At 44.7% G+C, this 25,044-nt stretch overlaps 2 protein-coding genes and 1 non-coding gene across 6 annotated transcripts in view; 1 reads left to right on the forward strand and 2 right to left on the reverse strand.

The window, feature by feature from the left end:
* The first annotated feature begins 60 nt into the window (after positions 1-60).
* Positions 61-13,073, forward strand: UNC50 (unc-50 inner nuclear membrane RNA binding protein). Of its 2 annotated transcripts, XM_075563212.1 has the most exons (7): positions 61-194; positions 1,187-1,470; positions 2,204-2,324; positions 8,663-8,802; positions 8,886-8,987; positions 10,495-10,665; positions 12,217-13,073. In XM_075563212.1, exons 2-6 carry the CDS (start codon positions 1,191-1,193, stop codon positions 10,629-10,631), a joined length of 780 nt encoding a protein of 259 aa, XP_075419327.1. In that variant the 5' UTR covers positions 61-194; positions 1,187-1,190; the 3' UTR covers positions 10,632-10,665; positions 12,217-13,073. The 2 variants fall into 2 exon arrangements, with proteins under 2 accessions (XP_075419327.1, XP_075419326.1); XM_075563211.1 differs by lacking the exon at positions 12,217-13,073 and having other exon boundaries at positions 10,495-10,784.
* A 4,917-nt stretch (positions 13,074-17,990) lies between these two features.
* LOC142461913 (U6 spliceosomal RNA) lies at positions 17,991-18,097 on the reverse strand. The gene has a single exon (XR_012787081.1). It is a non-coding gene; the product is annotated as a U6 spliceosomal RNA (small nuclear RNA).
* A 708-nt stretch (positions 18,098-18,805) lies between these two features.
* Positions 18,806-25,044, reverse strand: part of MGAT4A (alpha-1,3-mannosyl-glycoprotein 4-beta-N-acetylglucosaminyltransferase A) — a 108,382-nt gene continuing 102,143 nt past the window's right edge. For 2 of the 3 annotated variants that reach the window (XM_075563208.1, XM_075563207.1), the window contains exons 15-16: positions 20,319-20,431; positions 18,806-19,879 (exon numbers count right to left, since the gene is read on the reverse strand). In XM_075563208.1, the coding sequence (XP_075419323.1) occupies positions 19,853-19,879; positions 20,319-20,431 (140 nt within the window). In that variant the 3' untranslated portion in view covers positions 18,806-19,852. Of the gene's footprint in view, positions 19,880-20,318; positions 20,432-23,833; positions 23,902-25,044 lie in introns of those variants that run through there. The other variant, XM_075563209.1, reaches the window with a different exon arrangement.

Consider the following 25,044-nt stretch of genomic DNA (forward strand, 5'->3'; position numbering starts at 1 on the left):
GTCGGACGCAGGGACTACAGAACCCAAGAGGCAGCGCGCCGGCGGAAGTGGGCGCACGAGATGCGTAGCGCTCCGAGCGCCGGCGCCGGCGACGTTGCGGGAAGGGAAGTTAGCCCTGGCGGCTGCTGGGCTTGACTGCTGGACGGAGGTGGCGGGCTAGTTGGGTCTCGGTCCCGGCCGCGGCGGGGTTCCAGGTGAGGCCTGACGCCCGCTCTCCGCGCGCGGCTCGGGCTCCGGCTCGCGCCGGATGTCCTTTCCTCCCGCAGCGCGCGGCCCGACATCCTTGTGGCCGGCCAGTGGCCATACCCCAGGTCCGGCTCCTCGGCCCGTGGGTGGGGTGGCCAGATACGGACTCCCAGTTAAATTTGAATTTCAAATAAACAAATACGTTTCTAGAACAAATATGGTTGGATGCTACGTGGAAGTATTAAGTTAAAAATAATACGTGGTTGCTTATAAGAAATTCTAATTTGACTGGACGTCGCTTCTTTGCTAAATCTGATAGCCTTACTCGCGGCCCTGAGCTGACAAGGTGCGACTGGCCCCGGCAAGACGTCGCCATGCCCCGAAGCTGGCGGAGTGGAGTCAGAGACATCGCACAGCCTGGCCTTGGGGCCAGAGGGTGACGTGCGATCGCCCAGCTTCGGCAAAATCCCACGCTGTCATTCCTCCTGCTGAACTATGAAGGCGGCGAAACACGAATAGAGCATTTATTTTACATTTCAAGTCAGCTTAAGCAAAGGCTTGCCCTTCAAGGCTTGGTGGTGCAGAGCATTTTACTTTTGAGCCAGACTGCCTGAACCGGAACCGGAGCGCTGTCACTCTATCTCTGATCACGGGAAGCCCTTTTCCGTCCAGTGCTAGTGTTTACTTGCTATTAAAGAGTAGCTACTTTATGGGGTTCTTTGAGGACAGGGTGAGGCACATTAACTGCTCGGACCTTGCATCAAGCGTTAGCAATATAATAGGGCTCAGATGACCATGGTGTTGCCATTGCTGTACACAGTTCTCAAGCCGCCAAACGTCTGGAAATCAGGATCATTCACTTCCCACACATGACCTTCCTCAGGATTGGGAGTGACATTTAATGTGGCCTCCCTGCTATTAAAAGCCAGGACGAGGTGTGCTTGTAGCTAGCAATTTCTTCAGATCATTGGTAAAAGAGACTTTTCCCTCTCCTGTTTAGGAAGATGTTACCCAGTATCTCGGTGACTTCCCCCATACAGGGGAATGGCTCCTTGAGTTCTCGGGATGCTGCAAGACACACAGCCGGTGCAAAACGCTACAAGTACTTGCGAAGGCTCTTCCGTTTTCGGCAGATGGACTTTGAGTTTGCTGCCTGGCAGATGCTCTACCTGTTCACTTCCCCACAGCGGGTTTATAGAAACTTCCATTATCGCAAGCAGACAAAGGACCAGTGGGCCCGAGACGACCCTGCTTTCCTGGTCCTTCTGAGTATCTGGCTGTGTGGTAAGTGTCCCTCTATCAGCAATCGAGTTGAACAAAGCGAGTGTTGCAGATTGTATTTGCCCGTTGGAAGAGGTTTTGTCACAATGCATTATGGTTGAGACTTTGGGGGGCTGTTTGGGGCTTCCTGGTGAAGCCTCAACACCCACACAGGAAGGAAAGCTGCATGCTTCCTGATTTTGCAGGTCTCAAGCACATGATGCTGGAGGTAATTACTACATCAGGTCTTTTAAAGCAGGGGGCAGATTCATTTTTGTTGAGCTACCCAATTTCATTTTGCTGGTAAAAGGAGTATTGGGGTTGGACATGGCATTTCACCAGCAGGTGAACCCAGTGTCAGAGTTCTAAAAGATCACCGTGCATTCGAGAAACAATTTTGAAGTTCAACAGTGTGGTGCAAGAGTTCTACCACTGTGAGGGTGTTGAAGTATATGTGGCTGTCCATCCTTTAATTGGAGGCAGAATATGCATGTGTCCTCGCTGCACCGGGCCTGTTCTAAATGTTGGGGGAGAATTAGTTCACAAGCGCCCTCATCAATAAGCTTAAAATAGTTCCACGGTATTCTTTGCTGGAAGCTGGGATGTCTCTGTATGAATTTTATGTAACACATCCAGGGGGATTTGCTTAACATGTCTGTCTCCACTGGAATGTCAACATCTGGAGGGCAGGGGCCATGCCCCGTTCCCCCAGAATCTAGCATTTCATGTCTGAATGGCCCTTGTAACTCTCTTTCAGTGTCCACCATAGGATTTGGCTTTGTGCTGGACATGGGATTTTTTGAGACGATAAAGCTTCTCCTTTGGGTTGTTTTCATAGACTGTGTAGGCGTTGGTCTTCTCATCTCCACTTTAATGTGGTAAGTACCATAAGTTTGTTTTTTCAGTTAAGGTTGGAGTACCTCCATACCCTTCAGAGATATAGTAGTTGATGGAAATTGATTAATTGACAGGATTTATTTTGACTGCCAAGATTATTGTAATTTGATCCCTATGTCAGTACCTCTGTGAGAAAATACTCCAAGGCCTATGAGAGGGTAACCCCCCCCCAAACCGGAATTGCACTGGCCGGTACAGAGCTTCGGTAGGACACATTTTTCCTGCTAAGTGAGCATCAAGCAACTTTCTCTGAGTTAGTGCACCCAGTGGCGTCCCCAGGGAAGGTCCTCTGTAGTCACAGTGTATTTTTTGGTAAAAGTAGTTTTACTCAAACCTTTGTGTGATGGCCAATTTAAGAGAACAGTGTGTGGCTGTAAAATTTTGTTTCTTGGGAAAAATGCTGCAGAAACAGTTGTGATGTTGAACACATTTTACAAGGACTGCACGATGGGAATAACTCAAGTGTACGAGTGGTTTCTTGTTTCAAGAAAGGTGAAATGTTGATTGATGACAAACCTTGTTTGGAATGTTCATCAACTTTCCACGCTCGTTCCACCAGGTCAGACTCTTAATCAAGTTTTCTGTTTAGAGCAGCTGTTCTCAACCTTCCTAATGCCATGACCCTTTAATACAGTTCCTCACCCCCTCCCCCACCATAACATTATTTTCGTTGCTACTTCATAACTGATTTTGCCACTGTTATGAACCGATCCCTGTGAAAGGGTTGTTTAACCCTCCAAAGGGGTTGTGACCCACAGGTTGAGAACCGCTGGTTTAGAGGTTCTGAAAAGATTGCGTAACAATGTGCCATTTAAAAGGCCTGCTTGTGGCAGGTGGGACTGGTTTTACCGCCACGACAATGCACCTGCTCACACAGCCATCCCAGTGCACCTGTTGATGACAGAACCAGCACGTCCCTTTTGCCCCACGCACTTGCCTTCTTTTTATTTCCTCGAACGAAGAAGGACACAAAAAGACAGCGATTTGATGATGGAGAAGACGTGAGGAAAAAAGAGTCAGCTAGCTATACAGATGAGTTTGAAAAATGTTTTCAAGAATGGAAACGCAGATTTGACAAACACATTACATGTAATGGAGAGTACTTTGAAGGTGATAAAATTCTGTAAAAAAATTTAAATATGTAGCTTTGGGGAAAAAATTCCCTTTTTTTGTACACCCTCATATATTGCAGCAAATAACTGAAATGGTGATTGCAAGAATGGGGTGGAGGTGGTGTCTGGCTCCTCTGCCTGCACAAGCGGGAAGGAGGAGGAGCATCAGCCTAAGGCCCATCGCTGTGAAGTGATCAGCCATGCCTCCACCCTCCAGCCTTCTTTCCACCACCCATCCTGCCCACAGAACTCTCTGTTCTCTGACTGGTTCGAGAGCCTGTTGCAGTAGCCACACAGAACTCAAACAATACTCATGATTGTGGGGTTCACTAGGGAGATTGACCTGGTTATAATTCTGGATCAGGAAAATTAAGGATACAGTTCTTTTGTCTTCAGTACTTCCTTCCAGCTGTTCCCACAGGCATTCCTCCCTGTAATCCTCACTTAATCTCCCAGGCTCTTTGCCCCTTGGCCCCTGCCCTGCTTGGGCAAGTGTTGTCTTTTAAGGCTTATACGTGCCCATGGGGCCAGCCTCTTGCCAGAATGCACTCAGTGTTACTCATTCCATGGGCCTGGAAACCCACTGCTCTGTCTCATATTCTCTTGCCGCTTCTGCCACCACTGCTCAGCACAGGGATGTCAAAGTCCAGAAGATGTGCTTTGTTTGTGCCTTCTTTCCTGATGTTAGTGAGCTGTGGGCGCCCCCGTCCCCCGAGTCCTTATACCCAGCAGAATGGTAAAACTGACTAAGCCCCTTACTAGCGTTTCACCCATTGATTTGGTGGGACTTACAAGACTGGCTGGAACAGCATTGCGCTCTTTGCAGAGATTAGTTATTCTAGTGAAATCCCTCATTTTGCCACCACGTCATCTCTGTTTAGCCAGTCTGCTTCGGTCGTTCAGATGCGAGCACGACTTTGACCGCATTCGTGGAGGCCGCCTCTAGATCTGTAGCAGCTCGGCGGATAGTTCAGCCTGCTGGCATAGGGGATTCCCGCTTGATTGCCAATTGCAAAGTCGTCAATTCAAATCAACCAGCTGCTCCTTGGGAGGCAAATGAGGCCTTCTCCGCCTGTAAAGATTTCAGGATCTCAGACTCACAGCAAGGATTCAGCGTCCCAGAGGGTCTCTGAGTCAGTGTCAGCATGATGGCAGTGCGTTTGGGTTTGCAGGGTGATAGGTCATCAATCTGATTTTGAATCTTTGACATTAGTACACTTGAAAATAAAGGGATTTTAAAATGGTGCCTTCCTGCTGAGAATAACACACAATAGAGGTTTGATTGACAGGGTTTTCGGTCTGCAGTCTGCATCAGTAACTACTGTGGTGGCTGCTGACCGAAAGACTGGTGGTTGGCCCTCACCAAGTGGCGCTGTGGGAGGAAAGGCCTGGTGTGCTTGCTCTGTGGTGGTGAAGATGGCCGTGTGGTGTCGAGTCGGGCACGCAGGCACGCTGCAGCAGTGTCTGCAGGCCACAGTGCTGTGTGCACTGTTCATGTTGAACTCCATTCTCGCCCAGCGTGTACCACGTAGTCACTGTTGAAAACGCGCTAAAAGCGGATGTCATGAAAAGGCTTCCCTAAGTCAAGGCTGTCCCAAGGAACTGTTCAGTTCGTAGCAGGCTCTCTCCCAGGCATGCATTGACGGAAGCCGTGAATAGGCATCTGCTTTGGAGATGGTAAATTAACTCACCCCAGTTCTCATTTTTGAGCATCCATTGTCACGTTGTGGGTTATTTCAGAAATGCCATTGGACCCAGCAGTGGGGAGGTGTTGGAGGGTATTTGATGGCTGGTATGAAGGTATTCAAGTGTGGGGAAGCATGGCCTGGGAGCCTGGGGTGAGTGGCTGTCCGGGAGAACTTGAGCTTTAATGCCTTACTGAAAAACAACAAAGCAGAGCTGTATCCCACAGGCTGCCTGTGTTTGTCATGGAGTAGGAGAAGGCAAATGTACGCCTTAGGAAAACCCAGGATGGCAACAGAGGAGGAGTTGGAGACGTGTGCAGGGCTGGGCAGAGTTGTGGTTACTCATTGGGCTGCTAACTGCAAGGTCAGCAGTTCAAAACCACCGGCCAATTTTTACTCCTTTAAGCAGTTCAGTCTCTGAGACCCACAGGGGCAGTTCTACTCTGTCCCATCGGGTCTCTGTAAGTTGGCATCAACTCGATGGCAGTGAGTTTGGTAAGAGAAGGGAAGGCCCTTAAGTGTGCTGGGGCTGGATACAGGCGAGAGGGGGATTCCAGTGCTGCCGTAGGTGACTCCTCTTTGGGGTGATGGCCTCCACATTTTTACCTTAATAAGTGGAAGGTGTGGCTCGGCGAGTCAGTAGCAGGCACAGCTGCAGATTCCGTGTTGGGTATGCTCAGCTCAGGTAGCTTGTTCGGTGTTAGTGAAACTACAGGTTCAGGAGTCCTGGGTGACGCCCAACTCTCCAAACCAATAACTGAGTGGTTTAAACTCCCCAGGACCCCTCCAAAGAAAGACCCGTGCCCTGCTTTCCATACTGTCAGCGAGAGCACGATCCCGTCGTGAACACGGTCTCCGTGGGTACCCCGTGCAGTTTTTAATGGCACATACTCTCCACCAAACTGATGAGGGTTGAAGATAACGAACTTTCCGGCTGCCTCTCTGCAGTCGTGTTGGAGTTGTTTCTAAGCACCTGCCCATTGCAGTGCAGTTGTTTCTGCCTCACAGCTCCTCCAGGCCGGACAGGCAGTTCCCGGACACAGGGTTCTAAGGTGTCCTCGGTGTGGAAGCAGACGACTGACTGCCACATCTTTGTTCCTGAGGAGTGACTGATGCGCTTGAACTGCCCATCTTTTGGTTAGCAGCTATCGCCTACCCACTGTGCCCCCAGGCTCTTCTAACTAAGGGCAGAATTGCTTTATTAATACTGCACCTTGCTCTCCCTGTTGCTTTCTTCTATTTCCACTGTAGGAGTAGCATTCCTTTGAAGATCCACTTTTCCGTTACCTGGAGATTTTACTTTTCATTCTTTTTTTAAAAATTTATTTTTAATTTTTTTTTACTTTTCATTCTTTTAAAAAGCTTTATTGGCACTTTATCTACATATCACCCAATTAGATATTTCAGTCATATCAAGAGTTGTGCAGGGAGGGAGGGGAAAAATAGGAACTGATATTAAAGGGCTTAAGTAGAAAGATGTTTTGAAAATGATGATGGCAACATATGTACAAGTTCACTTGATATAATTGATTTATGGATTCTAAGAGCCCCCAATAAATGTAAAATTTTTTAAAAGAGTTGTACAATCCTCACCAATCAATTTTAGAATATCCCCCCACGATTAAATGACTTTTAAAATATGTTGTGTAATCACCATTAGTTCTAGTGCACCCTCATTGTTTGCTCCTCCAAGCCCCCCCTACCCTCTCTATCCCCCTCCTCCAAGCCCCCCTACCCTCTCTATCCCCTTCTTCCAAGACCCTTGCCATAGCGCTCCTCTGTGCAGCTCCTCCTGTGCGTCACGAACTGGAGACCCAACAGAGACAGAACAAAACAAAAGTGGAAAGGATAAAATACTAATAATACACAGAGAAAAATAATGAGTAAGAAATGACCACCATGAATATTTGAAGCCAGGGAGGAAATTTTTGTCACGGTGCAAGCAAGAAATACTTGCACCTAGAGCAATTTCACGTTGGGTCAGGAGGGAGATCAACTGACCAAGTGCCCTGTTCGATCCAGTATCATCACGTTGACAGTGGTCTCTATCTGACACTGAGGCTGTTCCAGACCCTTGCCTGTGGGTAGAAGGGATCTGCCAGAGGCTTAATCTTACTATATTCTCTGCAGATGGGTTTTGGGCTCCCACTATCCTCCACAGCCTTCTACAAATTAGGTGTTTGCAATTTGGGCTGATAGATTTTCCCTTTGTCATATTTTAATTTTGTTATTGTCGTCTTTGGATCACCCAAGCTGGTTTGCTTCTTCCGTGTGAACTTGGTTGACTCCTTGCTTAGATTGCTGCTTGTTTGAAGACAAGCCTTTGAGACCCCGGACACTATTCCTCTAATTTATTGTCGGGCACCATCTGCTTTCTTCACCACACTTTGCTGTAGCACCCTTGCCTTGAGTATCGAGCAAGGTCATGTTATCAGAACTACCTGCTCTTGGATTGAGGTTAGTTAAGTGGGAGTCATTTTCTCTTTATTGAACTGAGCAACTAGTCTTGCAAGCTGTGGAAGTGACATAAATTTGAATGATTGTCCTGAGGACAAGATAATTATGTCACTTGCCACTGTGCCTTGACTGCCCTCTATTTCCCTGACCTTGAATTAGGGGTGGCCATGCCTTAGCCCGTGAACTGTTGTCTGTGCTTTTGCTTTTGCTGATCTCATTCTGGACTGTGGCTTGTCATGTGATCAACATGCTGGTGAGGGTATAGCCCGTTTCTCCTCAGAATTCTAGACTTGTACATACGATGTCTTGCTCTTTACTGATTGGCATCTTCAATGGGTCCAACCAAGCCCGGGTCCACGTGCGCTTTTTCTGCAGCACCCCACCTCAGCGGGCGCTCCCGCTGACCCTATACTCGTAGCAGACCTCCCAGTCAGCCTTGGCGTTGCTTGTTCTCACGTCCATATTTGGCTCTTAAGTCCTTGAGGCACCATCTTTCAGATATGAAGGCGATTCAGAAGGTGCAGGGAAAGGAAAAAAATTCCCTTCTTTCACATAACTTCTGAAACCCCCTCAGATAGTACATATCTCACATCTCGCTACCTGCTGCCACCACCAATTCACTTTGACAGGAGGCTCTGACTGGTCCCTCCCCACTCCGGTGCCATACTCAGCTGGGCAGCCGGAGGGACCTTGTCAATAAAAGTCAGTCTTGTGAAAACTCCGTGGCTTCTCATTTCCAAGAAGGAAAGCCAGACGCCTTAAAATCGCCCACAAGCCTGTTTCTTTGCTGACTGCATTCCATTCCAGGCACATGGTCTCGATCTTTCTAAAACAGGCCTGGGATCAACCCAGGATCAGTGTGTGCTCCACTGGGCCCTCTCCGTTGCGGATTGAGCTGCTGACACCGTGTGATGTTAATCATCGCTGAGGAAGCCACACAGCCCACATGGAGACGGTTAGCATCAGGTGGCATGTGAAGCACATTCTCACCACACTTGTGCACAGTTCAAGCCCATGTTGCTCAAGGTGCAACCGAAATTGTATGGGAATAATTATGTTTTTCAGGTTCGTCTCTAACAAGTACTTAGTGAAGCGACAGAGTAGAGATTCCGATGTGGAGTGGGGCTACGCCTTTGATGTGCATTTGAATGCCTTCTACCCACTCCTGATCATTTTGCATTTTATCCAGCTCTTTTTCATCAATTGTAAGTCACAGTTCTCACAGTATTACCACGTCTTCGTCATACGTACTGGCCTAGACAGTCATTGTTCACCTCTCCCTTGACAGATGTTATCCTAACGGACACATTTATTGGCTACTTCATTGGAAATACTTTATGGTTGACTGCAGTTGGCTATTACATCTACGTAACCTTCCTTGGCTACAGTGGTAAGTCAGTTTAAAAATTCATTTATTTTTTCAATTGGGGACCTAGCAGGAGGGCAATAGTTGAAATACAAATACGAGTAGCTTACCTCTGTGGAGCCCTTACTAAAGGCACTGTCCCAAGTATTTTCCAAATGGGATGTCCCATATCCCATTGAATCGTCACAGCAAGTACACAGGTTTGTTGATCCGTTGCTTGTGTGGAAACGAAATCCCAGGGGCATTGGTTCCTGGCCACACAGTTGGGGATAGCACATTGGACTGATTCAAAGCACCCGATCAGAGGCTTCCTTTCCCTGGTCTCATTCCTTCAGGTTCTGGGCTGTCAGCAGTGGGCAGTGAGAAGGGGACTGGATTAGATGTGCGGGCACAGGGATATGTAGCTTTAAATCTCTAAGGCCTTTTTGAATTGTTCATTTGCTTCATTTCCATTTTGTGACCACTGCCTGGTTCTATTGGGAGCCTGGTGGCTGCTCTGGGATTCAAACCCAGCCCTGGAAATGCTCTACAGGGTCTGCAGATGACTACTGAAGATCATCCCTTTTTGTTTGCAAACGTATTGTTAAATCTTGTTTTCAGTTCATTTTTCTTAACATGAAGAACATACTCATGCTAAGAAATTGTCTACATTAAATAGAGCTAAATAGATGAGACTTTTCTTATTTGCCTTATTTTTTTTCTATTTATCACTTGTTATTTGGAATGTTAGGGCTTTACTATAATTAATTCCTGGATTTGAGAAGTTCCTCTGGTCAGACTTTCCCTATCCCTCCTGATGGCTCATCTGCCAGGGACCACTTAACCCCCATCAAAATGTTGTTTCATTTAGGAGGGGGAAGATGTTTATGATTTTTATATCATTTTCCCATGGAACTTTTAACTTCTGAAATGGTGCTTAGCACACAGTACCATTGTTCTCTGAGCAGATTTTCGATAATGCTCCTGGTAACCCCCTTCCATTGAGAAGTTTCTTTGGGGGTGCAGCAGTTTCCACTTCGTTATGAGAAACACTTTAGTCAGAATGCCAGAAGTAAGGTCCTAGTACTAAGTGATGGGCGGGAAAGAGGGTTAGTTCTCCAAGGCCTGAGAAGATGGTTAATATAGGATGCAGTTCCGATCTCGCCATCTCAAAGCATGTCATTGCTGTCGCACTCGGGGAAATCCCAAATAGACGAAACTTTCTCCTTGCAGTAACGTTCTTCTGTTGGTGCTTGAAAATGGACTCTTGGTGGCTTCTGCAGCAGTCACAGGCTTAAATGCACCACTTACCGTAGTATTTGTGATACCTGTCCCTCACTCTCACCTTAGTTCCACATCTGATTCTATACTGAAATAATCTCCAGTTTTTTCAGACCCTCAAGGAGGCAGCACAGCAGAGTAGATAGAGATGGCATCATTGTATGGATTCGAATGTGCGTCCCTCTTTGACCTCACATGCTCTAAGAGTGATTTCCAGTGCTCATGGATTAGTCATGTCCGTTTCCCTTTGTTAACGGTGTTTCTTTTCCAGCCTTGCCCTTTTTGAAGAACACGGTGACCCTTCTCTATCCCTTCGCACCCCTCCTTCTGCTCTACGGGCTGTCCCTGGCGCTCGGATGGAACTTCACGCACACGCTGTGCTCCTTCTACAAGTACAGAGTGAAGTGAGAAGCACCATCTTCCAGCTGAGCCCCGGGCACAGGTGTGGTAGAGTAGGGGTGGTTTCTTGTAAAGTTTGTAAATAAATTATCATTGTAGATATCTAAACGTGTAAAGTTTAAAGATTTGAGGAAATATATGTGAACTCATTGTCAATTACATTCCTAAAACTAATAAAATGTACATTTCTGTAATAAATATTTTTGAAACTAAAGTATGTATTTTATTCTGATGCATAGACACGAATGACAAAAGGGCATAGACAAACTAGAAATGGTCAATGGTTTTTAATATAAATTGGGTATTACTCTGGACGAGCATCCATTCAGAGGGCATGGTAATAACATATGAGGGCCCTTCCAAAAGTTCATGGAGAAATGGAATTAAAAGACAGGAATTTTTCCATGAACTTAAAAAAATATTCAACATTTCAACCATATCGAGCTGTACAATGATCACAATCCATCCTAGAACATATTCTTGTACTTGTTAGCTTTCTATTTCCTCCCAGCCTCTTCTGCATGTCCCCACATAATTATTAACCTAGTTACTCTCTAGATTTACCTATCCTGGATTTCACATACAAAAAACTATATAAAATAAGAAGCAAGAAACAACAAAGACAAAACAGAAACCTCAAACAAAAGGCAGAAAACATGAAAACCTTTAAAATGGGTCCAAAGAGATCAAATGAGAATGTGCTAGTCCCATGCTCTGGACTATGTTGAGAGTGCTCGCCAAAGGCCTAATCCAGGTGGGGACCCTGCAAATAAATTGATAGGGGGTTTCCACTGTCATCCATAGCCTTCTACAATTCAGGTGTTCACAATTTACACTGATAACATTCCCTCCTTTGCATTTTATTTACAATTTTGGGATCACACGGGCTTGTGTGCTTCTTCCATGTGGATTTAGCTGACGCCTGTTGGATGGCTGTTTTAAACAAGCTTTAACACCCTGATGTCATTCTGATAGCTGAGTACCATCCAATTGCTTCACCACACTTTGCTAGTGCACCCATAGCTTCAGTGACTTCCCATGAACTTTTTTTTTGGGGGGGAACCTCCCTATACCCCCCTCTTCAGGTGCACATCCAAGCTCCATTTATAATGTGTTGTATTTAACCATTTCTGGACCCCTGCGCTCACGCTATCTTTAAAAGCCTCTGTAGTCATAATGCCATTTCAGCTAGTGACCCACTGCTCACCCTAACCATCATTAACATTCTCCCTGTAAAGCCATCGCTGATGGCTACTCACTTTGGGAACCACTTTCTTTGCAAGAAGGCCTTTTGTTCTTTAAAGACTTCAAAAACCCAAATGTAGGGTACACCCCCCATTTCCTAATTGAGAACAGATGGAAGTAACCTATTACAGTATAGCAGCAACACAAAATACTACAAGTCATTCAGGTTTAACCTACTTTTATTAGAAAGCATCTTGAACCAACATGGCTTTTCAATGTCTTTATTTCAAACACACATGAACACTGGCACAGGGAACAGTGAGGAAAGGCACAGTCAGCAGGGCCAGTTAGTACGTTTCCACTGAGAGCAGCAAATGTGAAATAAAGTCTTCCTTTACGAACCCAACAGGTACCTCCACTAGCACTGCTGTATTGGCCTCTCCGTCAATGAAGACAGTGGAAGGACACACAAAGCAGGTTCCGTCGGAGAAAACCTGGCATAACCTGAGGGATGACGGCGGGGGCAGTTGCACCCTTTCCGAGGGAAAGTGTTGGTGAATGAGACGTGCTTTCGTTTGTCATTCCACACAATCAGTTATGCTTGGCTCAATTCTAAATCCTCCACTAGAAAGCATTACATTCAAAGACTGCAGGCAATGCATCTTACAGCACAATTGAAACTAGCCGTGTTTAAGGCTCAGAGAACACATCTTTCAGAGTGATTGCTTTTCACCAAATTTCAACACACAGCATTTCAAATTAAATTATGGAATGATAATCACACCAAAGTCCCAATCCTTTGATTCCAGGATACTTTGCTAATCACTCTTACAATGAAACAACTAGGAGCCAAGTGATAAGTACAACGGCCTCCTAACTCTCACGAGTATCGCACCAACTTCCTCCACAAAGGGTTTACTTCAGGAGGCTCTGGCACCGTTGTTCATTACGTTTTCCCTAACAGTGGATTGATCCGTTGCACAAAGCCATTTCCGTTCAGCACTCCCCGTACTTTGTTGATCCAAGCCCTGTCAATTCTACACACACTGGCTTGCTAGTGGGCTCTGGTTTGTTCCCCTGAAAATGACCTGGGTAGAGCCCAAACTGCAGTTGAGCGATCCAAGTGAGAAGGGAGGAGTTCATCTATTAGGCATTAATGATAAAGGTGTAACAAAACTTTAGTTTTGTTTTTTAAAATAATACTGTGGTCCTAGTCCTTTCAAAATTAAATGTTTACATGCATTAAAGAAATAAAGCATACATTATGGGATATATCTCAAGAGTAATCATTTAAAATTTCACAACCTTCAAAGTAACGCTGAAATGTGTCACATTACTATAGAGCTGGGGAAGGGTTCCTCTGCTACAGAAGGGCCTGGATGTCTGAGTGTCCCTAACACTACAATTGCATTGTGACTCCATTTTCTGACCCTTTGAGAGTCTTCCTCTCATCTTTACATTAGCACTGTTTTCTTTACAGACTCGGACACCTGGGGGAAAATACGCACAAAAATTACTAAGTTTTAGGACGCCAAAATCCAAAACGATTCATTAGCAATGACTGGTTTGGAAGCAGAGAGGTAATGTGGAAAGCACTTTCCAAAATTGGCAAGTTAAGGATTTCATCAGTGCTCGATAAACGGGTTTGGGTTTTGAAAAGCAGTCCCTCCATACAGAGGAGATGACCTAATCTCTACAAAAAGGCAGATGTCATTTTTCCCCCGAAGTAATGTCTTGGTTAAAATATCACTGTCCTCCATTCTTTAGTACACATCTGACAGGCTCTCGGCAACCCAACTCGGACCTCTCCCAGAAGAGCTTCCCCACACAGATTCCCGGCTGCGAGCCTACGAGCCGAGGGTTTGGCAGCTTCACGCAGACCACTGAGCGCTCAGGCAGCGCGCAGCCCAGATGAAGCCCAGGGGGACTAGCCTCTCATTCGTTCCCGTCCCTCTCAAGAAATTAAAAAACCAGCCCAGGAAGATTAAAATGGACATTCCCTCTCAATAAACGACTCGACAACAGTTAAAAAAAAAAATTACTGACGTACCTTGGGGAGCATGTTTAAGGTTCTTCTTTACCACTTTGAAATACATTCGTTTTCTAAGGCTGCATAGTGGCTACCAACACCCATTAATTACCTCACAGCCCTGCCGGTCAGAAGTCTCAGCAGGCTTCACAGAGGGCTGGAAAGGCCAGAATGACTGCTGCCTAGATGGAAGCTCTACAGAAGAATCCTTTGTTAAAGCTTGCTCATTCAGATCATTGGCCGAATTCAGTTCATGGAACTGAGGGGCTGCGATTTCCTCGGCTGCCAGCAGGGGGCTCTCCCAGCTCCTCAGCCGCCTGCATTCCTTCTCAGTAGGCCTCCATCCCGCTTTCAAATCTCAGGCTTCAGCTACCCAGTCTGAGAAAATGGCTTTCAGGCGGCTTGCATGATTGGAAGCAGTCACTTAGATATTCTCCCTTTTAGTTTATAACATACATTCACAAGCTCAGCTCACACTCGAAGGCTGCAGGTCCGTCCCCCACATAGAGTGCTTTCTGCACTCTGGACATGCTGGCTCATCAACTTCTTGGAAGGGAGGCATTACTGTGCAGACCACCATTTTCACTGTTAGGACATCTAAGCGGAACCTCTATCTTTGCTCAATGTTATCTCTAGTCTTGAATTCGCTTACACACTTAGCAATGTCCAGAGCCTACATGCTAATTTATTTGCCTTTAAATTTCCCTAAGCCTCTCTATCACACTCCCTCAAAGTGTACAGTGTGATGTACTGATGCAATCAGCAATGCATGATCCTTACAATGATGAGACTCCAAACACTGGGTCTAAGAATCCTAGAAATAGGCTTTAGATTTTCAACTTTTTCTTCTCACCCAACATACTCATCAGCATTGGCATGATGGTATATTCCACAGATTTGTTCATAACCTCCTCCTGAGAGCGAATTCTGGCTTCTAGCGTGTTCTTGTCAGCACTCTACAACAGGGCTGTTTAAGCAAATGTTCTGCGCTGTCTAGGGTGGGAGCCACTAACTAACCCAACCCACTGCCACTGAGTCATTTCTGATACATGGCGACCCTCTAGGGCAGGGAAGAACTGCCCCTGTGCGTTTCTGAGGCTATAACTCATTGCAGGAGTAGAAAGCTTCAACTTTGCCGAGGAGCGGCTGGTGGCTTCAAGCTGCTGGCCGTATAGTTATCAGCCCAACTCAAAACCACTATGCCACTAGGGTCCGGTCCTGTGGTGGCCACTTAAATTCACTCCCTGCCATAGCATTGATTCTGACTCACAGCGACCCTCTCGGGCATGGTCGAACTGCTACATTGGGTTTCCAACTATTTGGGGAGTAGAAAGCCTCATCTTTCTCCCTCAGAGCAGCTGTCACTTTTGAACTACTAACCTTGGAGTTAGCAGCCCAACCGGTAGCCCACTAAATTACCATGGCACCTCCAATGGAAGTATCATGTGAATTTTGATCAGTCAGAAGCAGACCACCGTTGTTGAGATATGGGGCTGTCTGAGGCAAACACAGGACATGGGAGCAAAGCAGACCATGGAGGGCTGAAGTTCCATGGTTCCCATCTGGATACTTGAGGACCCTGAACTTGGCAAGGTAGGGCCTGCAGCTGGTCGATGCTGTACAAGGTGGATCTACGCAGGAGAGGCCAGCGTAAATCCTGCAGTTGTCAGTGGGTCCCGACATTAGCAACGAAGCCAGTGTTCTTGGAAACTGCTTTCGAAAGCGCTCTTTCTGATCTTCATGCGTGTGTCTCCCTTATGGTCAATGCAGTCTCATTCTTGGAGGGAATTCCAGGATTCCTGGAGGTTCCAAGTTTCAACGAGCTGAGTCAAGCACTTCCTTTGTTCCCAATTTCCTTTCTCCTCTACTTCCTGGAGATTTCTACAAATTTCACTCTGTGGAGCCACTGCTGTGTCTTTTACAGTACTTGTGATACAGGTGTTCAACTGACCCCAAGTCCAAGAACTAGATGAGTCCGCGCTTGACCACAACTGCTGGGCTATGGAGCCTCAGAAACAAACACAGAACCCAGGCAGGGAGATGACCGTCGGGCCCAGGGTTCAGGGATTCCATCTGGTCACCTGAATCTAAACGGAGATCACCTGCTGGGTGTTCTAAACCTGCTCAAGGGGAGCCTGGATGTGCTGGGTCTGGAACATGTTCTCAGGAGGGGGAGGTTGGCTGATTCTGCACAAGGTGGACCTGAGTAGATGTCATCCAGATTTAATTCTCAGGATGCTGGGAGGGGCACCCCAGAAGACCACAGAGGATGCTGGCCGTCCTCATGAAGGAGTACCGTATACATCATGCACACTTGTCACCACATCTCAACACTGTTGCCGCCTCGTCTCTGTGCCCCCAGGCTGACGTGTCTCAAAGTCTGCTTTTGAGAGCACTTCATTTCTGTGTCCCTCACCTTCCATGTATCCCCAGTCCCGGAGGGAATCCCAGATGTCCTGGTTGGTCCAAGATTTCAGTTGCTCATCTGAGTGTGCCTGATTCTAGAGACACTTCCCCTCCCTTGCCTCCTGGGAGATTTCTAGCAGCTTGGCTATAGGAGCCCCTTTCTCCATATTGATTCCTGACTTTTCTCCTCTGATGGCCTGCTCTACAGCCACGGTGCCTTCTTCAGCACTGGTAGAGAACTGGCACTTAGTCTGGGCTGCTGGAGTTGAGGTGGGTAGGGAGGGCTCCCTGGACACAGACCTCTCTGCCCTCCCTGCTGCCTACTGGCTCTCTACCACTACCACTAGCCAGCTGCAGTGATGAGTGCTGGAGACGCAGCTAGTGACTGAGCAAGTCATCTGCATGTGAAGAGCCACCTCGTGTGGCCAGTGCCTACTCTACAGAACAGACCAGATCTAGAGATTGTGCAAACTGCGTGCCAGATGCCAGGCCATGTCCTATTTTTATATAGACTTAGTCCCACTGTTTGACACCTTGGTCCCACTAGATCAGTGGTTCTCAACCTTCCTGATGCCGTTCCTCAGGTTGTGGTAACCCGCCAATCATAAAAATTATTTTTGTTGCTACTTCAAAATTAACTGTACTTTTGCTACTGTTATGAATCGGGTGACCCCTATGAAAAGTTGAGAACCTCTGCACTAGATATTTTGGTCACAGGGTGGTTACGTGTGCCAAGGCCAAGTATTTACCTTCCTCAGTTCTAGGAGTATGCTGTCCTCCGGTCTTTTATCCCTAACCCTTCACTGCCCAACATGATTCTCATGGGACTCTGCCAGGCGCTCTTGTTGAGTACAGTGTGGCTGCTTCCCACTGTCTAGTGTAGAACTGAGGAGAAAGGAGGGAGGGCACATCAGAAGTAGGAGCATGGGCTTGCCCTCATGGAGCTTCAAGTTTGGTCAGAGAAATAGCTGTAGGCTGGGATCGCTGGTCTACTCATCCAGGCACCGACGTGTGTCAGGCCCTCTCCCAGCCCTAGCAGACTCCGGTACAGAATTTTCAGGGAGGAGGACACCAGAAGGTCCAGTCTGGAGCATCCTCAGGAGAGGAGGTCAAAGAACAGCATGAGTAAAGACAAGGAGAGGAGATATGGAGCATAAAAGGAGTCACTGGTCAGTGTAAGACATGAATTTTTTTTTTACAAATTATCAAGGGTTCATGAGGGAGGGAGGGAAAAAATGAGGGCTCAAGGAGAAAGCAAATGTTTTGAGAATGATGATGGCAACAAATGTGCTTAACACTATGGATGGATGGATGGATGGATGGTGATAACACCTGTATGAGCACCCAATAAAATGATTAAAACAAAACAGTCTGGCTACACAAGACTTAGTCTTGAAAGAAGCCATACAAATGTGAAGGAACGGCAACAACTTTCCCCTCCCTAGGCTTTCAAAAGGAGCCCTGATGGTGTAGCGGTTCCAAGCTGGGCTTCGATCCAAGCAGTTAGAAATCTTGGGGAAAAGACAGGGCTTTTCTACTCCCATAAAGAGTTCCAGTCTTGGAAACGCATGGGCCGGCTCTCCTACAGGATCACCATGAGTCACAGCATCATGGCAGTAAGTTTTTGTTTGATTGTTTGTTTTGTTTGTTTGTTTTAGAGAGGTTTTTCAAAGCCCAGTCTTTCACCAGTTGGCTACTCAGGGACCAAGGGTCACCTTCAAGACCTATCGTCATAGATCTTTTTTTTTTTTTATATGGAACGCTTCACGAATGTGCGCGTCATCCTTGCGCAGGGGCCATACTAATCTTCTCTGTATCGTTCCAATTTTAGTATATGTGCTGCCGAAGCGAGCATCGTCATAGATCTTTACCTTGTGTTACTCACAGTTGTTTTAGCAGAAATTTAGTATGCTATGCTGGTGGCAATTTGTTTACAATGGGAAGGAGACTTTTCTTTGTAAATTAAATTTTCCAGAGGCCATAGATCCAAGAAAACTTGAAAGGCGAATAAAAAGTAAATTCAAGAGAGTGAGAAAAATAAAATCAAAATTTAACTAAGCATGAACTCACATGAAAGTCATTTTTGGCAACATGTGAGCTCTTAACCAAGAAAAGTAACTAGAAACTATTACAATTTGGAATGAAGGAAGAAAACTACTCTATCCATGTTGCCCAACCTTCTGCATTTACCGACACTGCCCCAGCACCCTGGGGAAACAGGGAGAGCGTCTTCAGGCCAAAGGCGACTAACAGAAGGCTAAAGGGACCAACCAGTCTTTCACATCTGTGAGCAAGCTACAACTGTGGCCGGGCACACAGGCTGGGCAGCTCAGACGGTGTGTGTGTGTGTGTGTGTGTGTGTGTGTGTGTGTTGGAATTTTTCTATGAACTTTTTAAAGCCCTCCCACATTCTTAGCCTGTAATAGCAAGAATGTTTTTTGTAATTTCATGATTGACAGTAACAAAGCTCTTTTTGGACATGAGGTTTCCTTGAAAGTTCATAATAGAAGAGAATAATTACTTGGGAAAAACATACAATTGCTATAATACCTTTCGCCATATATAACCAGTATTACAATTTTATTTTTCTTTAAAATTACAGCAATTACCTTATGATTCATACAACAGCATTGCCTAGAAAATATTTTGTCAGAACTCGTAAAAGGAGTGCAGATATAAAAGAATCAACAAGAGGAGGGATAACACATCTAGCTCATGGCTAAAGACAATGGTTCAAAGGGAAGTGGAGCATGTCATTTTCCACACCACGGGGAAACGTGTGAGCTAAGTCTAACGGAGGTGGAATGCATCACACTTGCGCACTGAAATGTCTCACACTGGTTTTCTTGGCTATACACCATACACAGTATAGTAGAATAACCCTCAGGAAGAACACTGGTTTTTAAAATTTGGGGTTTCAGGAATGACAAATGTCTTTGAAAATATTTTGTTTAGAATCACTGATTTATAAAAAGTACTTCGGTTAGGAAATCAATCCAGAAACATTCTTAAATGGCAGTGCATTTGAAAAATGGCATTAAGTTATAATGTTTGCATTTCCAAAAAGAAATATAGAAAGAACTTAAAAAAGCAAGGTAACTGGTTGTCCAAAAAAATTGATTCAAAAATTTACTGCACAAAAATATGTACTTCTTAAGTGTTTCTAATAAATTAACTCCATAACATTTTTATGTATATTTATAACTTTACATATATATATAATCCCTGATAATCTAGAAAAGAGGGTCTATAATAAAATAAATGAACTTCAAAAGTACCCCCTTCATAAAATGTATTTACCTTAATTTTTTCCCAAATTTAAGGAATGTAACAATATGTACAACTCTTATGTATTAGCATAATACCAAAATAGTACAAGTCATATTAACAGGCTGTCGCAACTGTAAAATATTTGAGTCAAGTTAAAATTGGAGGACAGCTTGGGTTCAAATGAATACAATTACCCATGGTGACTCACTTTCCAGTGGAAATGATAATCTTATCTACAGTAGACTTCACAAGAGGTAGTGCTCAAGTAAAGAAAAGAAACAAAGCCATGCTTAAGTACACTTAACAAACTCACAGGGGAAAGTATTGGTTGCTTACATGATTAGTTGGTGACTTTTTTAATATGAATCTGAAACAGAAAAGAAAAGGTTTTAAAGCAGTAAATCCTCAATTCCACAAAGATCTTAAACTCAGAATCAAAATGTAGCACTGCATACATTTTTAAAAAATATTTTTATTTAATGTAGTCCTGATAATCAGCTAAAAGGATGTTGATTTTAAAAAACTAGTGAAAAAACCTAAGGACAAACTAAATCTTCAGCTTTCTATCTGATGTAAATTCTTAACATGATTATTTTTCTATGTCATGATAGTTTCTAATTTTACACTGAATTTTTGACTTTATATAGATCCATACATTTTTTGACCTGTAAAAAATTCTTTATTCCAATAAACTTTTCATAAGATTTAACTTTAAGAGGTTTATAACTATCTCCTATAAAATACCAGGCAATAAAAAATTATTGTAGTCTTTAATTAAAAAAAATGTATCTGCCAATCATTCTTACCTCATTAAGAATGGCCCAAACAGCAGAATTATGAATAACTGAGAGTCGAAAGGCTGAAATGGGGTTTAGGTTTGGATCCACCATTCCTTCTGCAACACCGTTCTCAAATTTCCCTTCAAAATAAAAACCAACGCTGGTTGGCCTGACGGAGACAGTTATACACACAATATCATCCACTCACCCAGAATGGGAAGGAAAACCCCACCGCCAGGGGGTCCATTCTATCTGGAGTGATTCTATCAGACGGAGTAGAGACAGGAAAGGAAAATTCAGAAGCTCTTTGGGGGCTGTCTCTAGACATGAGTGTCAGGTATTGGCCTTCTTTCTACATTTACCCAACGTTTCCGTTTTTCATGAAGGTGTATGAGCTTAAAAGGTATTAGGAGCAACCTATTTAAGTAGCTGGAGTTACATGCTTATCCTTGTTGCACATTTAAAAAAGCATCAACACATTAAAAGACATATGTTCTTATAACAATGCTGTTACATGCAGATTTTTTTAGCAACATGAGACATCTCCAAACCATACAGAATTAGGATCTATTCCATTACCTAGTCTGCTGCTTTGAACGTGACGGCAGGAAGCACATGCCGCTGTGTGACTTAGACATGCCGCAGTGGCTGGCCAAGAGCACAGCAAGGAGGACGAAGACAAGTGGACTCTCTAAAAAGCCCCAAAAGAACTACATCTCCATTGTAACGACAGCTAACGAAGCTCTGCTGTAGGAATACGGACGAAGAACTTTTATGCAAGATAAACAGGCTTTGGACCTGGTTTTTCTTACTGTGTGGAATAATGCTTCTTATCAAAGAACACCCCATTAAAAAAAATCTATTCTGTCAATAAAATGCCAGGGAAAAAGGTTCACGCTGGCCATCATTTCTCTATGCTGAGGGTTGGTCACGTTTTACTGTAAAAGAGCAGCTAATTGGGCTTTGTGAGTAGATAGGCAACCCAAGGATACTAGACAAATACAATAAATGGTAATAGATAAAAATCAAATTGCCAAAGATTTTTATTATCAGTGAAAAAACTGAGTATACTTCTTTGTAATAGCGATATACCAGGGAGAATAATGCAGTGGGTTCCATCTTCAAATATGACTGCAAAATGTGCATCTGTGAATGCCCATCTGTAATGTTTGTGTCTGTTCACAAAGCTGCTACTGCTAAGTCAGCGGTTCTCAAACTGTGGGTCACGACCCCTTTGGGGGTCCAACCACCCTTTCACAGGGGTCGCCCGATTCATAACAACCACAAAATGACAGTTCTGAAGTAGCTACGAAAATAATTTTATGGCTGGGGTCACCACAGCATGAGGAACTGTAAAAAAGGGTCGCGGCATCAGGAAGGTGGAGGCGAACTTGTGTGTAAGTACTGCTATCAATCCACAAGCACAAGAGCCGCACAGAGGAGCCTGTGCCGCACTCGGGAGGTCTTTATAGTGTGCTACTGACTCTGGCTCTATGCCTTCGAGATGAGAAACTTCCAATCGAGGGTTATCTGTAAGACAGCTCCTTCACTGCATAGTTGAATCAATTTTCTGTTTGTTTGCACTGTGGTCGGAAAGTCCTGCTGGAACTGTGGTTTGGGCTTGGCTGATGTATTACACTTTCCATTTTAACTCTGACATCGGAGGAAGTGTACGAAACAACTTACTATTACTTGCTCAAACCAAGTTGTCACCGAGGTGATTTCACAGCTCTGTAAGCTTTGCAGATATGCAGTTTGCCTTGTAACTTTAGGTTCAATTACCAACTATCATAAGTCTGAAATTTAAGCTAAAATATCACAATAAAATTTAATAATGCTAAGCTATTGGACTGCCGTGTGGTTCCACAACTCAGGATATTCAGTTTCTACTGTAACATAAATTCACAGAACTGTAGATGACTACGTTAACGTGGCTCATCATCATTTATCAGTAACTAAAGATCACCATTCACGATACTAGTTCAATAACATATGACAGATTGAAGTATTGTTTGCAAAGTGCTTGCTGGTGTTGAAATACAATGAATAACCATGGAATTTAAATACTTCACATTTTTTACAAGCTTGGTAAATTTTCCCAACAAAGCCCTTTTCTGCTCCACACATATTTTTACCACCATATTAGCAGATTCTACTTCAGATTATACTAAATTTATGTTTCTTGAATTGCTTGAAAATATTTCTGCCTCCAGTTAGGGATTCCACACATAGAATTTATAGCAACCAATTCTTGAGTGACTTCAAACAGAGTAGTTGTAATATCTTGCATCTCAGCAGGAGTCAAGGAAAACCACTCAATACTTAGCTTTACTTAAAAGTCCTCAGTGTAGAAAGTTATAAGAAAAAACCTGCCATTGTAGGCTTTGTACACGCACAGTTCAGTGGCACTATTACGTTCATGTGTGGTGTAACCCTCTGACCACATGTCTCAGCAGGAGTCAGCCCCGGCCTGGCCTTTCCTCCTCCACCAACAGACCCTGGCTGCCACAAATCCACCTCAGTCTACACATTTATTTGCCTATTTCAGATATATCATAAAAGGAAATTATCCTTTTGTTATAAACGTATTTCACTCAGTATAAGGTTTTCAAGGTTTATCAGGTTGTACTGGGTCGGGACTTCATTTCTTTTGAGAGTGGAGTAATCTTCCACTGAATGTCTATTCCACATCTCGTTTATCCCACCATCTGCTGACAACAGGCGGCTTTCGCCCTCTGTGTGTTTGGAGATAAATGGTGCCGTGAAGGACACTCGTGAACCGTTAGCATGCCTGGGTCCGCTTTCTAGTTGACGTCTGGGTGTTGCCCCAATGTCCTCAAGTCTTCCATAACTGTTGATGCCCAAAGTCTAATGGTCTTAAATGCATACGTTTTCAGAGCTGTTGCAATTAAATATGATTTAAGTAATCACCATTGTAAATGGGTCCTCTTGCTTGTTTTTAACATGAGCCACTTGGAAAGTGACTTTGGTTATAGACTTGTTTCAATATTTTAATTTTTTTAATGAAATTCTGTTGTGCTGAGCTATTCCATTAAATTTTTTCAGTTTCTGACCATTATTTTCTTATGCACTGTGAATATTGTTCTGAACACTTAGTCGGGTAACAGACTCTTTAGCACAGTTCTATGTCACTGCAAAAAACAAAACAAAAAAACACAAGGTTTCTGTCATCTGACTGAATAAAAGCAATCTACGTTCCACAGTCCAAAAGCACAGCAGTTGCCGCCCCTGTTTTGACCGGACAGCAGGACTGAGAGTGTAGGGGGAGGGGAGGAGTGCAGCCCTGGACCCTCTGAAGCTGTCGCCGCAGCACTGCACTGGGAAGGCACCCAGCCGCAGGGATGAGAGCACCGTGTTGCTGTCTACCATGGCGCAATAGCAGACACAGGTCATAAGAAATGGGCATGGCTACGTTCCAATAAAATTGTATTTTTGGACACTGGTACTTAAATTGTATAGAAGTTGAATGTCCCAATATATGCTTTTTATTTTTCAGGCATTTAAAAATGTAGAAATCATTCTTACCTCATAGTTAATTAAAAAGAAAGTAGTGGGGAAGATTTGGCCAGTGTACAGTGTTTGCTGACGCCTACAATATATAATTATGCAGTCTATTTTAGAAATCACACAATATATGTACAGCATGTGATATAATAAATACCCTTGTGGAAAGAAGGACCAGACTTCAACCCGGTGCTCTAAGACAAGAACGCAACACACTGACATGAAGCAGGGAACCGGTAGAGAGACCTGAGGGGCTGGCCCCATTACCAATAAGTGGACAGCACGACCCTCCCCCCAAGAAGAATTCACTTCAGGACAGCACTGATGCTGCAGCTCAAGGAGAGGGGAAGAGGGACTGGCCTGGTCAGAGCACACAGGAGCCAACAAGGGGAGAAGGGGGGAAAAAAAGTGACTCACATCCTGGCTCACCAAGTCCTGAGGACAATGTTCCTGCTCAGAACAGCAATGCACAGAGATGACCACTGGGCCACCCCCACCATGGGACACAGCATTCCTCATTGACTCATAGCACCATTGGGGACAACACTAGAGACTCACAATGGGAATTGTGCGGGCCATGAGCTCACCACACCGAAGTCGACCCCTGGGGGTATGAAGCAGAGCAATGAAGTCCCAAGGGATGGATATGAGCCAGGGCATGGCACCCCATCAGATTAGACTGGAAAGCACTCATAAAGGACAACAAATAGACCTGGAACTATTTATATGCTTTTTTGTTGTTGTAGCTATTGTTCTATATTCTATTGTTGCCTCACTGTACTCGGTCTTGTGATAATGCATATTGTTGTTGCATGTCTACTTGGAAGGGATAGGCGGGATAAACAAGCTGGAAGAGAGAACAATGGGATGACAGTTCAGGGGGGACATGGGAGGGGGAGGCAGGGGAAATTATGTAGGTATTAACAAACCCAGGGACAAGGGAACAACAAGTGATCCAAAAACCAGTGGCAAGGAGGGTGTAGGAGGTCTAGCTGGGCTGAATCAAGTACAATGTAACCGAGAGGAGATCCTGAAACCCAAATGAAGGCTGAACATGATAGTGGGACAAGAGGAAATTACAAAGAAATAGAGGAAAAAACTAGGAGGAAAAGGGCAGCTATAAAGATCTGAATACAGGCATATACAGATGTAAATATATTTGTATAAGACAAGGGGGAATAGAACTATGCACATATATTTATAGGTTTAGTATTAAGGAAACAGATGG

Source organism: Tenrec ecaudatus, chromosome 11 (assembly GCF_050624435.1).
Source record: "Tenrec ecaudatus isolate mTenEca1 chromosome 11, mTenEca1.hap1, whole genome shotgun sequence".
Taxonomy (NCBI): Eukaryota; Metazoa; Chordata; class Mammalia; order Afrosoricida; family Tenrecidae; genus Tenrec; species Tenrec ecaudatus.